This window comes from Larimichthys crocea, chromosome I (genome assembly GCF_000972845.2).
Source record: "Larimichthys crocea isolate SSNF chromosome I, L_crocea_2.0, whole genome shotgun sequence".
NCBI lineage: Eukaryota > Metazoa > Chordata > Actinopteri > Sciaenidae > Larimichthys > Larimichthys crocea.
The window spans coordinates 38,735,448-38,748,813 of record NC_040011.1 but is presented as its reverse complement, the minus strand read 5'-3'; the positions used below and the strand labels follow the sequence as shown (position 1 = coordinate 38,748,813).

The 13,366-nt window shown below is 40.4% G+C and overlaps 3 protein-coding genes across 7 annotated transcripts in view; 2 read left to right on the top strand and 1 right to left on the bottom strand.

The window, feature by feature from the left end:
• The first annotated feature begins 203 nt into the window (after positions 1-203).
• On the top strand, positions 204-1,500 carry higd2a (HIG1 hypoxia inducible domain family, member 2A). Its single transcript, XM_010744724.3, has 2 exons — positions 204-433; positions 906-1,500. Exons 1-2 carry the CDS (start codon positions 259-261, stop codon positions 1,070-1,072), a joined length of 342 nt encoding a protein of 113 aa, XP_010743026.2. The 5' UTR covers positions 204-258; the 3' UTR covers positions 1,073-1,500.
• Positions 1,501-1,949: 449 nt separating this feature from the next.
• cltb (clathrin, light chain B) lies at positions 1,950-6,202 on the bottom strand. Of its 4 annotated transcripts, XM_019268494.2 has the most exons (7): positions 5,737-6,202; positions 4,823-4,872; positions 4,591-4,708; positions 4,331-4,442; positions 3,954-3,974; positions 3,306-3,359; positions 1,950-2,950 (listed from the first exon to the last, which is right to left on the bottom strand). In XM_019268494.2, exons 1-7 carry the CDS (start codon positions 5,909-5,911, stop codon positions 2,779-2,781), a joined length of 702 nt encoding a protein of 233 aa, XP_019124039.1. In that variant the 5' UTR covers positions 5,912-6,202; the 3' UTR covers positions 1,950-2,778. The 4 variants fall into 4 exon arrangements, with proteins under 4 accessions (XP_019124039.1, XP_010743027.1, XP_010743028.1 ...); XM_010744725.3 differs by lacking the exon at positions 3,954-3,974 and having other exon boundaries at positions 5,737-6,201; XM_010744726.3 differs by lacking the exon at positions 3,306-3,359 and having other exon boundaries at positions 5,737-6,199.
• A 1,585-nt stretch (positions 6,203-7,787) lies between these two features.
• pdlim7 (PDZ and LIM domain 7) overlaps positions 7,788-13,366 on the top strand; it is a 30,207-nt gene continuing 24,628 nt past the window's right edge. Inside the window, exons 1-2 of one of the 2 annotated variants that reach the window (XM_010744729.3) lie at positions 7,788-7,964; positions 10,207-10,305. In XM_010744729.3, the coding sequence (XP_010743031.2) occupies positions 7,947-7,964; positions 10,207-10,305 (117 nt within the window). In that variant the 5' untranslated portion in view covers positions 7,788-7,946. Of the gene's footprint in view, positions 7,965-9,213; positions 9,368-10,206; positions 10,306-13,366 lie in introns of those variants that run through there. The other variant, XM_010744730.3, reaches the window with a different exon arrangement.

The following is a 13,366-nucleotide window of genomic DNA, read 5'->3' as shown; positions in this document are numbered from 1 at the left end:
GCAAAATGTTCAGAAAACAGTGCAGCTCGGTGAAATTGTCAGTTTATGTATTTATTTTCTCACAGGACAGTGTATATCAGCTACAGCACAAAGTACACTTTATAATAATATCAGGCAGGAGGCGCTTTGCCACTTTTAACATTCATGTCTCAAAATATTTGAGGCTTTTATTGTGAAGTCCGGGTTCAAAGTGTAACCGGATGTGTAGTTTTGTAGTTCCTCTCGTTGCTTCTTGTCTCTGCAGTGACCAGGCTGAGCATGGCGGCTGCAACAACAACCGAGCAGACCTCTGAGAGTCGGTCAGCGCCTGTGCCCTTTGACTTCTCCCAGCCGCCGGTCATCGAGGGCTTCAACCCTCTGCCCAAGGTCAAAGATGAAACCTTTAAAGACAAGTTCATCCGAAAAACCAAGGAGAACCCGTTCGTCCCGATAGGTGAGTTACACAAGCAGGGTGCAAAGTTTGTCTTTTTAATGTGCAGTGATGCATACTTGTATATTACACACCAAACACGTGGTGTTAGGGAAATAATAACCAGGTAATCTAACCTACTCCAGTTTAGTTAATGGGTCACTTGCATTTATTTTAGTTGAAGCTGTGCCCTTGGTGAAATGTTTCCAGGTATCAAGTAACCCAAATCACACACACACCTTTTATTTTGTAATTTAATTTGCAGTTACTCAGTGTTCAGATATGCATGTCTGAGACTGAAGCTCACCACACACAGTCTGAACAGCTGACTGTGAAGCCTGCAGGTAGACACATTGTTGAGTTTCCATCCACCTCCAGTCCATTGTGTGATCTGCATTATAAGCTCTATAACAGTAGAATTAATGCACAGGTGTACCTAATAAAGAGGCCGGATACTTGGTTGGCCTGAATACTGTTTGTGCTCTGTGTTCTCCAGGTTGTTTGGGAACAGCAGGAGCTCTGATGTACGGTCTCCGTTCCTTCCACCAAGGGAAAACCAGACAATCCCAGCTGTCGATGAGGGCACGTATCTTTGCTCAGGGCTTCACTGTCGTTGCCATTATTTTTGGAGTCGTTGTCACAGCGGTGAAACGCAAGGAATGAAGATGGACCGATCCCATAACTGCATCAGATCAGATCCAACGTGGAGTTTGTCTCATCGAACTGAATAATGTGTGACGTCTCCAGCATTGTTCAGATAACCGTGCTTAAGGCCAACACTATTTATTATTGTGTGAAAACTGATTTGCTCATGGTGATATAATATTTCACAACAACGTAGAATGTAGAGAAAGTAATCAAGCTGGATTTTAAAGTGTTGATAAATGCATGCATATATATATATATGTATATGCAGCTCATTCTTCTGGAAGGTTATACTGTGACTAAAACGATTTGCATCACACACTGGTGAATATTGAGATAAAGCATCACACTCAAAACTGTATTCGGCCAGCTACTTTTTCTACAACCCTTTATTTAACAGGTCCAAATCATCATGTACAGTTTTTTTTTTAAATTAATGTACTGGGTGAGTAGATCTAAATGGGAGGCGGCTTTAGACAAAAGACAGCCCCAGCCTCAATATCCACCTTTAACACTGACTTTAAAAACCCTTGGGTAGGAGGCTCCAAGTATTGTATTAGGAACAGCTCTTGGTGAAATCACTTAACTTATGCAGAGGCATTTTTGGTGATCACTGAAGTGCGACACTCCTAATCATACCGTGCTGTTGTGCGCCCACCTGAATGCTAATAACTGTGTGAATCCCTCATACGAGTGTACGTATGTACGTAAGGGTGGATGTTGGTGCTGGTGCTGTGTCTCCTCACACATCGACCTGGACAAACTTGGATTCAAGTGATTATCCTCAGTGTGTTTTGATGGACGAGGACAAATTACAATAGGTGATCATACTCCACTGTTTTTTTTATTTTCCAGTTCCCTTTTAACATTCCCTTTTTTTTTTCAGTATTCATAATGTCCAAATAGGCAACGTGTGAAACAATGTGCAGACATTACTGTTAAAATTCACACCGTATTGATTGTTTAGAAAATCGAAAACATATTGCTGTAACCCAAAAATGGTGCATAAAACTTAAAAATCAGTGAGATGAGAACTCGCCGTAAAGAGAAAATTTTGATTAGCAGAAATCTTTGGTTGTAATTTATTTTTTTTCCCTTGCCTGATTAAAAGAGGAAATCCATCTGGCTAAATACTCAAAACTGGAGTAAGAGCTACATCAAAAAGGCCACAAGCTTATGCATTCGAAAGAGGAAAAAAATAATAATGCTAGCTACGTTAAATATGGTAAAATACATCGAATGTGAACAAAGACTTTATAATTCTACATTGATGAGAGGCATAAGTGGTTACAATCTAATACGCAACAGTGCTTAAAGTGTTTGACACTGACCAAAATTCTAATTTATAAAACAACAAAAAAATGTGCATCCAAAATATTGGCAGAGGCATGCAGTAAGGTTGACCTAATAACAGTTTATAACTTAAAGGGGGGGATGGAAAATGCTTAACTTACAGTAACAATATTTTCTTAAGTATAGCAGTGATAAAACTGGTGAGCAAAAGGATGTAACAAGAGAGCAGTCCTTCATCTTCTCATAAGAGAGTGGGGTTAGGTATATTATTTCAATATAAGAGGCATCAAGAAAGGCAGGAAGTTTTCAAAGGTTATAAACATACCAGGAGTTTTATGGAAAAGGGGGAGTACAAACTTTTCTGACTGCAATGTGAGGTTAAAACTGAAAAAAGGCATTGTTTCTGGAAGGAAATTCTCCCTCCTCTTTCTCTAGCGAACCAGAGGTGTCTGTTTGAGAGAGATGAGGACAGAACGCATTCGAGAAACATCCTTTGCCTGTTTGTTGGTTTTCGGATTGAAGTCGCAGAGACGGGCTACTCTCTCCCATTCAGATCCTGGACTGTCGCTGTCGGTCTCTGCCAGGAAAGCCTCTTCTGATGCTCTACGAGTGGGAGGGAGACCAAAGAAAGACATGAATAAGTCGAAATATCAGAACGGTTTCCATAACAGCAAACCCATCTGAGTCCAACATACGGTGCTCAACCACAAAGTTCACATGAATAGCAACCTGTGCATAGAGTACACAAAAACATCATGCAGTTCTTGACACCAATCATACACTCTGTTGGAGATGTGTTTAATATTCATTATATAGATCAAATAATTCAAGAAATGCCAAATTAGGTCTTCAAAATCAAAAAATCAAACATCAGACTGGTAATTTTAGTGTTGCATGCATCAGGTAACTCACGGGGTCGTCCATACAACATTAAAAAGCACAAGAGTTCTAAACCTACACCAAGCCTATAACATCAGAGTTGGGCTGTTTGTAGAAAGCCTTGTCAGCAATCCTAGTACGCAGGCAAGGCCAAGAAAGCAGGAAAAAGAAGGAGAGAGGAGAACAGTTTCAGTGTCAAACAACAAGCAGAGGAGAGTTAGGGTTTGCATTAAAAAGGATTACGTAAGCGACTGAGAGAAACAGCTCTAATGAGGTGGAATAAAAAGCTTTAAAGTTCAATCTTTCCGTGCCACTTTTGAAAACGGGCTCAAAATGGCGAGGCTGCTTTGGTGTGGACGAACACCGTGACATTTGCTCTCTCTCTCTCTCTCTGCTGTTTGCATTCGTCCTAGCCTAACCTCCTGTTTTAATAATAATAATACATTTTATTTGAAAGCGCATTTCAGGGTACTCAAAGACACTTTACAGAGAAGAACATTAAATCATCAAAACAATAAGATAGTACCACTAAAACACATTAGACATTAAACATTAAAAGCAATTTTAAAAAGGTTTTGTTTTCTCAGGCATCCTCAGCGGACACACACACACAGCTGTAAACTAAATATCTCATCAGAGGATTGTCTCTCAGTGCTTTTTTTTTAACTCAAGACACCAGAGGGGAGGAACGGGTCAAAAACTAGAGCCACAGATGCAGAAGTGATACCGTGCCAGACTTGGACAGAGTCTGTTGGAAAGTGTGAGAGAACAAGGGCGTTAGCTTGGTCAAGAAAGGCTGCGATATTTTTGTGAGCATAACGTACAACAGTGGCTGCAACCAGACTGAAATAACACTCTTTGAGAACTTACATTTCCTACATCCCTCATTAAACATCCAGTTTATCGAATATCTGCAACCTAATGTGATAAAGTTTGTTAACAGGGTGTTCCTGTTGACTGAATTACAAATGTTTTCTACAATACAACACTTGGGTTGTTAATCCGAATAGAACGAGTTCAGTGTTTACAGCATCATGATATCATAATGATCAACCAACTGTTCCTTCTCTCCATGTATAACAGGGGGACATGTCAGACCCTAACCTGTTGTTGGCCTTGTTCTTCTCCATCTGCTCGCTCTGGTGTACATGCCAGTCCTCCAGCTCCTTTTTGGCTTTCTCTCTCCACTCTGCCTCCGCCGCCTTGGATGCAGAGTCTTGTCACAACAGACAAAACCACACAGTTAGGGGGAGTCATGTTTAAAACTACATGAGAAAACAGCTGAATCACAGTGACTCACAAAGTAGGAAGCGCATTAGCTCCACTGTATGATTCATTTCCCCAATGAGGCCATCTTTGCTCACCTAATGCTTCAAGGCGTGCCTTCTGCTCCTCCCTCCACTTGCGTAAACTCTCTGGCTCTTGTCTCTGAATATCCACCTGGGCGATGGCTGCATAGTTGTCTGTTGGCCCATTGGACTCCTTTATGGAGGAAATAAAAAACAAAAAACATTTGCTCCATTATAAAACAGATCTATCATGGTGACTCAGTCACATCGCATAAAAATGAAGTGAGGGTGTGAGTCGAAAGCTCACCTGAAACATGTCTCCATTCAAGGTGGCAGGCTCTCCAAAACTGTCCAAGTCTATCATTATTAGAAATAAACAAAAACAGAGTTCAATGTTAAAAAAAAAAAAAACTTTAAAATGTAGTTTTTTCTGCTAGTTATCCTTCTTCATTAACTCCGTTTGACTTCGCTACTATAAATGACGGCGTCACCAGCTAACTGAACGTTAAAGCACAGAAATGCAGAAGCACCTGTTTGGGCGCTGATTGTTTACAGGACAGGTTTTTCTGGATAAGTGTCAACAGTTAGAAAACACACACAGCTCCGTTACTGTTACAGAAAACGTTACTATGCTGTAAAGATACTACACGGTTTGACGTCTCCACGGTTACAACGTCAGGAGGCTGTAGAATTATCAACGTTTATTAACGTACGTTCACTGGTGTTACGGTTCAACCGGCGACCGTGTTAACTGGCGACCTTTAGCGGTTGTCGTAGTAACCGAGGATACCTATAAATATAATTGTCAAACAAGACAAGAAAGATGATTGTATGTTGTTGTTGTTTTTTTGAGGGTGTAAAAACTTAAAACAAACAGAGGGCAAAAGCTGTCGTAACTCTTACGTCAACCGCCTGTCTTCAGTTAGCAGGGGTCGCTCGTTAGTCCGAAACACCGGTGTGCAAACGAACGCAGCTACCGAGCTAACGTTGCATTGATTTAACTGTAAACGAGCAGGTTAAACCAATAAAAAACGAATTGACCGACACACAGAGTGTATGAATCGATGTTATTATTGATATGACCGACACACAGAGTGTATGAATCGATGTTATTATTGATATACGAGTGGAGTCATTCTCTGCTAACTGCCGGTTTTAGCCGGCTTCAGTTAGCCGGTCTGCTAAAGCGGCTAGCTGACATCAGCTCCGGGACAAACTTGCCATAGTTGGCCGGCTGAGGCTGAACCGGCTGTTGCCCGTCGGCTCCTTCCAACGCCCCGAAGCCGTCGCCGTCGCCGTCGCCGTCGTTCTCAATCCCGGCTATCTCACTCTCCTGCTGAGCGAGAAAAGCTGCAGCCGGGTCCTCTTCAGTCGGGTGTGCTCCGTTGTCAGCCATCTTTCACAAAAGTGTTTACAAGTTTAACTGGGTTTAGCTCCCAACAAAAAAAATAAAATAAAAATCAGGCCACCGGTCCTGCAGCGTCGATGCAAGCAACCTCAATATTTTTCCCCGAATAACAGCAATTATAAACGGACTAGTGTAAGCGACAGAGTAAGCTGTAATAAATGTAAGCTTCGACTTAAGGCCCTTACTGATGATTCATGATTTCTTCACTTGTTCAGCCACTGTGATGATGATGGAGCAGGGCAGACCCTGAGGGTACCATTTCCCTTTTGTCGTAGTTTGTCTCCATCTGCTGATCATCTGCTGCACCTCTGCTGTCTGGAGGTCTTAATTGAGGCCTAGACATGCATTTGTTAAAAAAAACAAAAACACACTAAAGGATCACCTTACTAGGGATAATAAGCTTTACATAGGCACATTGCAAGCCGAAAAAGGCAACTTAAACACCAGCTGAAGCATTTTGAAAAATGAAATAAATACTTGCTTGAAATAAAGGTGAATGAAATTACAGTATAGTTCCAATGTGATAGAGAAATAGGGGACAAACAGGGCATTAAACACTGTACACATGTACACACATAAACTCTGCCCTATCTACGACTTGACACTGTCAGAGAGGTATTCATTTAACTTTTATGTTTACTATTAAGTTTGTAGCTTGCAGTATCTTAAACATTATACTGAGAGGTATATTGAGGAGAAGGCCAAAATATAAGAGCACACCTTTTAATATAATGCACTCCTGTACAACTACAGCACCCACCAAGACCTTAATAATAAACATAAAGTAGGATTACTTCTCTGAAGCGTTATTAAAGTAGAATCTATGGCAGAGTTGTTGTATTGGATCACATTGGTATGTATTAGTGCACCTAATGAAGTGGCCTTTTGGCTATAGCTGTCAGCAGTACTGAAGAAGTATTCATATCTTTTAACTAACTAAATAAGAGTGGCAATAATAAAGTTTTAAAATACTCCATAACTAATAAAAGTGCATTAAAAATCAGACCTAGAAATATAAGTATTTATTAGCGAAATCCAATCTCAAGAGCAAATATATTCAGAAAGAACAGACTCTTGGAAGCATTTTTGTGTGTGTGTCAACTATAAAGTTGTTCCTGATCTGAATAACAAATGTAATTAAAGTTTTTTTTTTTTTTACCACCTAGTCTATTTCTATTTTAATTTCTCTCTCTATATATAGTTACTTTTAGTTTCCTTTTTGTAGAAATCTTTGCGCAGGTTTCATTAAATTCACCTTTATTTTATTGGTCTAACTTTATTGTATCTTTACTGCATACCGCTTCTAGATACTTGAATTTCCCTTGGGATCAATCTAATTAAACTCAATCTAATAATCAGCAGACTAGTGCTTTCACTTTTTAATACTTAAAGTGAATTGTACTTATACATTTCTATGCAGGACTTGTGAATACTTCATTTATTTTAAATATATTTTCTTATTTCTATTTTGCTTTATAGTATATTTTCATTCTTTGTTGTCACTTGTCACTTTGTGTAATGCTGCTGCTGCACTATAATTTCCCAGCTTGGGTAAATAAAGTTATCATCTATCTATCTATCTATCTATCTATCTATCTATCTATCTATCTATCTATCTATCTATCTATCTATCTATCTATCTATCTATCTATCTATCTATCTATTTGATGTTGTGCAACGGTGTGCCGTACCTGTACACTTTTCTTTCTCCAATCAAACAAACAAACCACCTCACTGGTTTATAAAGTTGCACTAAAGTCAGTGTGATTGACGTGCATTAGCCGTGGATGTGCTTCCCAGCTGAGATGTCTGTAAAGCACGGCCTCTCCTGGTTTATAGCCGCAGTGACGCCCATGTGACTTCTGACGTTTCAGCAGAGTCCTGCTAAAAAGAATTTGAGGGAAAGATCCTGCTGCTCACCAAGGGGATCCACGGTGGCTTCCTGACGTCCGCTTTAAGGAAGTCCCAGAGTTAGCCTTACTTTACCGATTGACTTTTTATACCCACAAGACTTGACTCGTGAATGTCGGGCGGACAGGAGGTAAGCTACTTCACCCGAGTGCTTCGTCTGTGTGTATTTGTGTGTGTGTGTGTGCATGCATGTGTGTTTGTTGTAGCCAACTTTTTTTTTCCACAGTGGTAACTCTTTGTATGAGCTCTGTTGTGCAAGTTTATGCTCTCTGGACTAGCTCCATCGGTTTGTAAGCGGCGTAAAGCACTTTGTTAGAGCCTGTTTTCGTGCCTCACTTCTGTTGTGAATGTTAAGAGTTGATTTCAGGGTCTGCTCTGCAGTGGATTATTATTTTCCTTTAATTACCTGCTGCAAATGATTGCCCTGGACACACTGAAATCAATTAAAAGTAAGCTCCATAGGCTCATAATTGTATAGCACATATAGATATACTGCAGTGACACCACAGGAGATTATAAATAGCAATGCCATAAACAGGGGCAACGTCACTTGAACGAGAACAGCACACGTTACTGGTATTTAATTACAGAAATGCATCCAGTTGCATGCTGTTACTTCCACTGTCTTATTACAATGTGTGTACAAAAAAAAAAAAAAAAAAAAATCAATTAGCTATGTTCTCATATCACAAGGTACAATCTGCCCCCATTACCTGTTGCTGCTGTGTCTTTTTCCATTTAATTGTCTCAAGCAGTCTGTCTCCTAATTGATTTTCTTTGCTCTCTGTGGGAGGTATAATGTGAGAAAAAGTGACGGTAAACCAATCCAAGTTTTGGTAATTAAGACTGTTTATGTGAGCTGGAGTCTCGCACATAAACACAAAGAGCAAATACAAATGGAAACTCTTAAAGGGATTTACATTAAATTAGCAGCTTTGCCGGTTTTATTGGTGGGATTATTCAGGGTGTTTGGCTTGTTGCTTTATAGTATTTTTAAGGATTTCTTTTAAATGTGATCTATGAGCACATCCCTTCTTTTTTTATGTTTTAGTTTCTCTGTTGCTTTAAGAGTTTGATGTTAAAATATAATTGCTGGTTCTGGTTGTGTGCTGTGCCCTTCATGCCCTCCAGAAGGAATGTAGACTTTCATAAACTTTACTTTTTTTTTCTTCCTGACCATCTTCCGCTTTCCAAAAAATAAAAATAAAAAGGTCGGTTGACGTTAATGCACAAGGCGTTTGCCAGAATATAGGGGTAGCTGACGTTACCTCTCTCCGTCCTCCTCTACACCACCCCCCCCTCTCTCTCTCTGTGACTCATGTGGGTGTTGGGCTGAAATAGTTTGGTGTAGTTTTACATTCCTTATATAGCCTCTGAGGAGTGAGGAGAGGCGAGGGCTCGCCTGTGTCACAGACAGTGTCGGGGGGTAGGGTTTGTTGCCAACGGAGAGAGAGAGAGAATCTGCTTGCTCCAGCTTACTGACTCTCTAGCTCTCTCACCGGTTTGGGCTATTGGCCGGCCCTTGAGGACAAGGTAGGTTTGGCGTTGTGGCACTGTGGGGCAGTTAGGCTGTGGATCACAAAGTGCAATGACACCTGGCAGGGTAGAAGAAGAGGAAGAGGAGGAGGAGGAGGAGGAGGAGGAGCTGGAGCTGAGTTAGGGTGCAGGTACAGAGGTCAATGGTCCAGCTGTAAGTCGCAACTAAGAGCAAGGGATATTGCCCTTCGTCTCAAGTTGCATTTGGTTCTTAAAATTACCTGGTTATTTGGTGACTTGCCAGCCAGGGTCAGTAACCAGCTCTGGTGAAGCTGCTTCATACTGTTTTTATGATTTCACAGCCGTTATTATTAAAAAGTTAAGGTAGTTTTGTATGTGGTGGGCCAGTGTTTTTGACTGTTGAATGTTTTTCTGTGTTCCTCATTTGCATTGCATTATACTTTATTACACTCTGAATTGGGCCTCTATATGAATACCCTTCTCTGATTATGACACAAGGGATAGCAACCTATTAGATCATGTGATGATTAATGTAGGGACAATGCGTCCCAGCGGCAGCTCTGGTATTTTATCGTCTTCGAAGTTTATGCAAATAGCCTAATTCAAAATAGTTAAATTGATTATTTCTACCAAAAGACACACTTAATGAATTATGGTAACAATGGTTATTCTTAAAACAGGACAGAGATTCACTACCCTATACCCGATATATGCTTAAGTTTATATATGGAACGCGTGTGTGTGTGTGTTTGTGTTTGTGTAGGATACAGCAAGCAGCTAGGCTGCTCGAATGAAGCTGAAAAGGATGTGTGGCCTCAAAACCTTTTCTGGGCTTCCTCACTAATTAAGATACTGTTTCCTTTTTCTCCCCCAAGGCTATGAACGTGTACTCGGTAACCCTCAGCGGCCCAGCGCCTTGGGGCTTCAGGCTGCAGGGTGGCAAGGACTTCAGCATGCCCCTCACCGTGTCAAGGGTAAGAAATTGTCTGTCACTGGAGTCTGCTTTTTTTAATTCCCTTCGTCTGTGATCGTGAGGTCTTTGGACTGTTCTTAAACATTTGGATCATCCTGTAAAGTTATTTACATTCCCCCAAACTTCCCTATAAAACTGTGACAAGATTCTGTTGGTGTTCAGAAGTCTTGGTCTCCACAGGCTGTGTTCATTTTTTATATCACTCACATTTTTTATGGCATATACCAACCCCTATCCAGGCCGTCCTAACATCCACTGCCTCTGCATTAAAAGCATTAATTGGTCACAAGGGCATGCTGCTTTTTGTCTGTAATTCTCCAAGTTAGGTCACTGTTTTGTCACAGGGTGAATTTTCAAATACTCTATAAACTACAGTCGCTTTTGAAGAGAGCAGCAACAACTTTCCAGGCCTTATAAGTGCAGTGCAGTGGTAGCTGCTTTGCCTGACAAATACACAGCCACACACGCATGCGCACACATAAAATCATTCCAACATTGCTGCCAGCTATTGCACACACTTTCTATCATGCACTTGTTCCCCCCATTGACGTTGTTATATTGCCACCTTAAAGGCTGGACTGATCTATAAATGTTGGATTTACATTCATTAAATCAGCACTACTGTTCCGAATTTGCCGTTTCCCACTTTAGAGATAATTACCAGTTAATAGGTAATTATGGGATATGGGTCAGGCCTTAGCCTCACAAGGTTAACCTCAACACTTTCACTTCATGGTTTCTTTGTAGTCGACAAAAAGTCACGGTTATAACATTAAGATAAAAAGCTGCAAACAAATTACACAATCTTTTATGTTGTTTTGCTTAGTATGGCCTATAGAGTTCTCACAGTGTGTTGTAATAGGCCATTGAGGTGTGTGTGTGTGTGTGTGTGTTAAACTGATGTAATCCTGTGGTGAGGGCAGCAGCTATCACCAGCTTTGTCAGTACATGTCTAGTATCTGCTCTGTTCTCTGGAAGGCAACGCAGTTAGAAACACAATGTTCCTCTTGGATTCATGACAAGAGACATTTTCTTCTAGCCATAAAAGACAAAACACATGCAATAACCTTATTTGACGAACGGCCCGAAAACAAAAGAGGGTGGGATAGTTCAGTCTAGACGGGGAAAGGTGTCCTGTAAAGATGAATGTCAGTGGGTGTGCCTGTAATTGTAGTTGAATTATTTTTATTAATCAGCATAGGAGGCCAGTTTTTCTGCAATCCAGGTACATTACGCATGCTGAGTATTTTTCTTCCTGGAAATATGAGGCATATTTTCTCTATCGTAACCTAAACCAGTTTCCCACATGTCTCTCCAAACATTTTATTAGACCCAGGTTAATCTAAGAAGCTTTGTGTAACCCAGCACTGCTAAGGTTGGAATGACTGGTCAGTGGTTAAAACCTTTTGTGGTACAGGAGTTATAAAGACGTGACAGATTTTCTCTCTTTGGCTTTCCTCACGATCGTCATAAAAAGACCGGACAGTGAATCACACAGTCGCAGAGGATGAAAACAACCCAACAAGGAGACATAAAATCTCAAAGATATACAGTATCCCTTAGTAACAGGAAGAAAAAGTCAGGCCCGCGCTCAGTTGGCTTACGTTGGATGAATTTAGTGGGTGGTCTTTCTTTACTGACTTGTAGCTGATGAGATAAGTATCTCAGCCCAGACAGTCAGTGAAAAACGATTACACAATGAAGAACAGTTGGAGTGACAGGACAAAAGACTCAGTAATATGTTTTAAGGGAGAGAGATTGAAGTGATAACTCCTGAAAGATAAATGTGTTGAAGTGATTTTTGTATAGATTAGAGGACAATTAGAGTTGGGGAGGATTTATTGAAGTCTGGTTGCACTGTAGCAGATTGTGGCATCATCATCAATTTTATATTCAATCATTTGTATTTGTTACATGCTAAATGGAGGTTCTGATGATCTTTATTGATTTAGAAAGTTGTGCGTCTGGGTCTTGTGTGTGTGTGTGTGTGTGTGTGTGAGTCGGTATATAGGTTTCTATGCTCTGAGCATGCTCTTGTTTCCTTCCTCCTCCTGTCTGTGAGCCTGGAAAGCTATGCTTTCTCAGCATTCCTGGGATTTTTTCTCGTATCCACCCTGTCGCTGCCAACAGACAATCCTCTTGTCTCCTTTCTGTGTCTAATATGTCTTCCACACTCACTTTTCTCATGCATATGATTGACTCCCCCAATCTCGCAGGAATACTTTGACAGTGAGATCAGAGGAAAGTAGACCATGCCAAGACAAACAGTTAAGCCACTGTGAAAGGGGAAAAATAACTTTTTGACCTTAGCATAACATGTACACACCCATTTATCATCTGAAAAAATGTGTACGCAACTTTTAGTCAAGCTCTGAGTTTTCTTGTATTAGTAGTTATGTGAAAACCTCTAACCACTGAAATCAGTACAGAGTTCTCTTGACCTTTCACTGCCCCATTAGGGAAAAACAAAGACAAACACAAATTAATGACTCTCAATTTAACTGAATCGTCATGATACCCCCTTCAAAGGGTTTAGCTGTAGAGTTGCAACCATTAGCCGATGAATCAATTACCCAGTTGTCAACTATTAAATGAATTGCCAACTATTCTAACAATCAGATTTTAAGACATTCTCTCATTCTAGCTTATCATATGTGAATAGTTTCTAGTTTCTTTAGTCTATGTTACAATAAACGGGATATCTTTGGGAAAACATTGACATTTGCGAAACAGGGATTAATATTTTTCATCATTTTATGGACCAAACAACTAATCAAGTAATTGACAAAATGATTGACAGATCAATCAATGATGGAAATAGTCATTAGTTCGTGACCCTAGCTGTACATGTGTCAGTATACTTGGCTTCTTGACCCTTCTTCCAGCCTGGCATGAACACAGGTTGGATTATATTTCTATCAGGGCTGGAAATATAATGTTATTGGCATTTAAACGAGTACTCCAGCAGTTCCATAAAGTTTGAGCTCCAGAAACACTCTCATAACGTGGTGCAATGACTTTATCTTGGTTATTTCATCAGACCTCTCACAGCTCCACCAAAA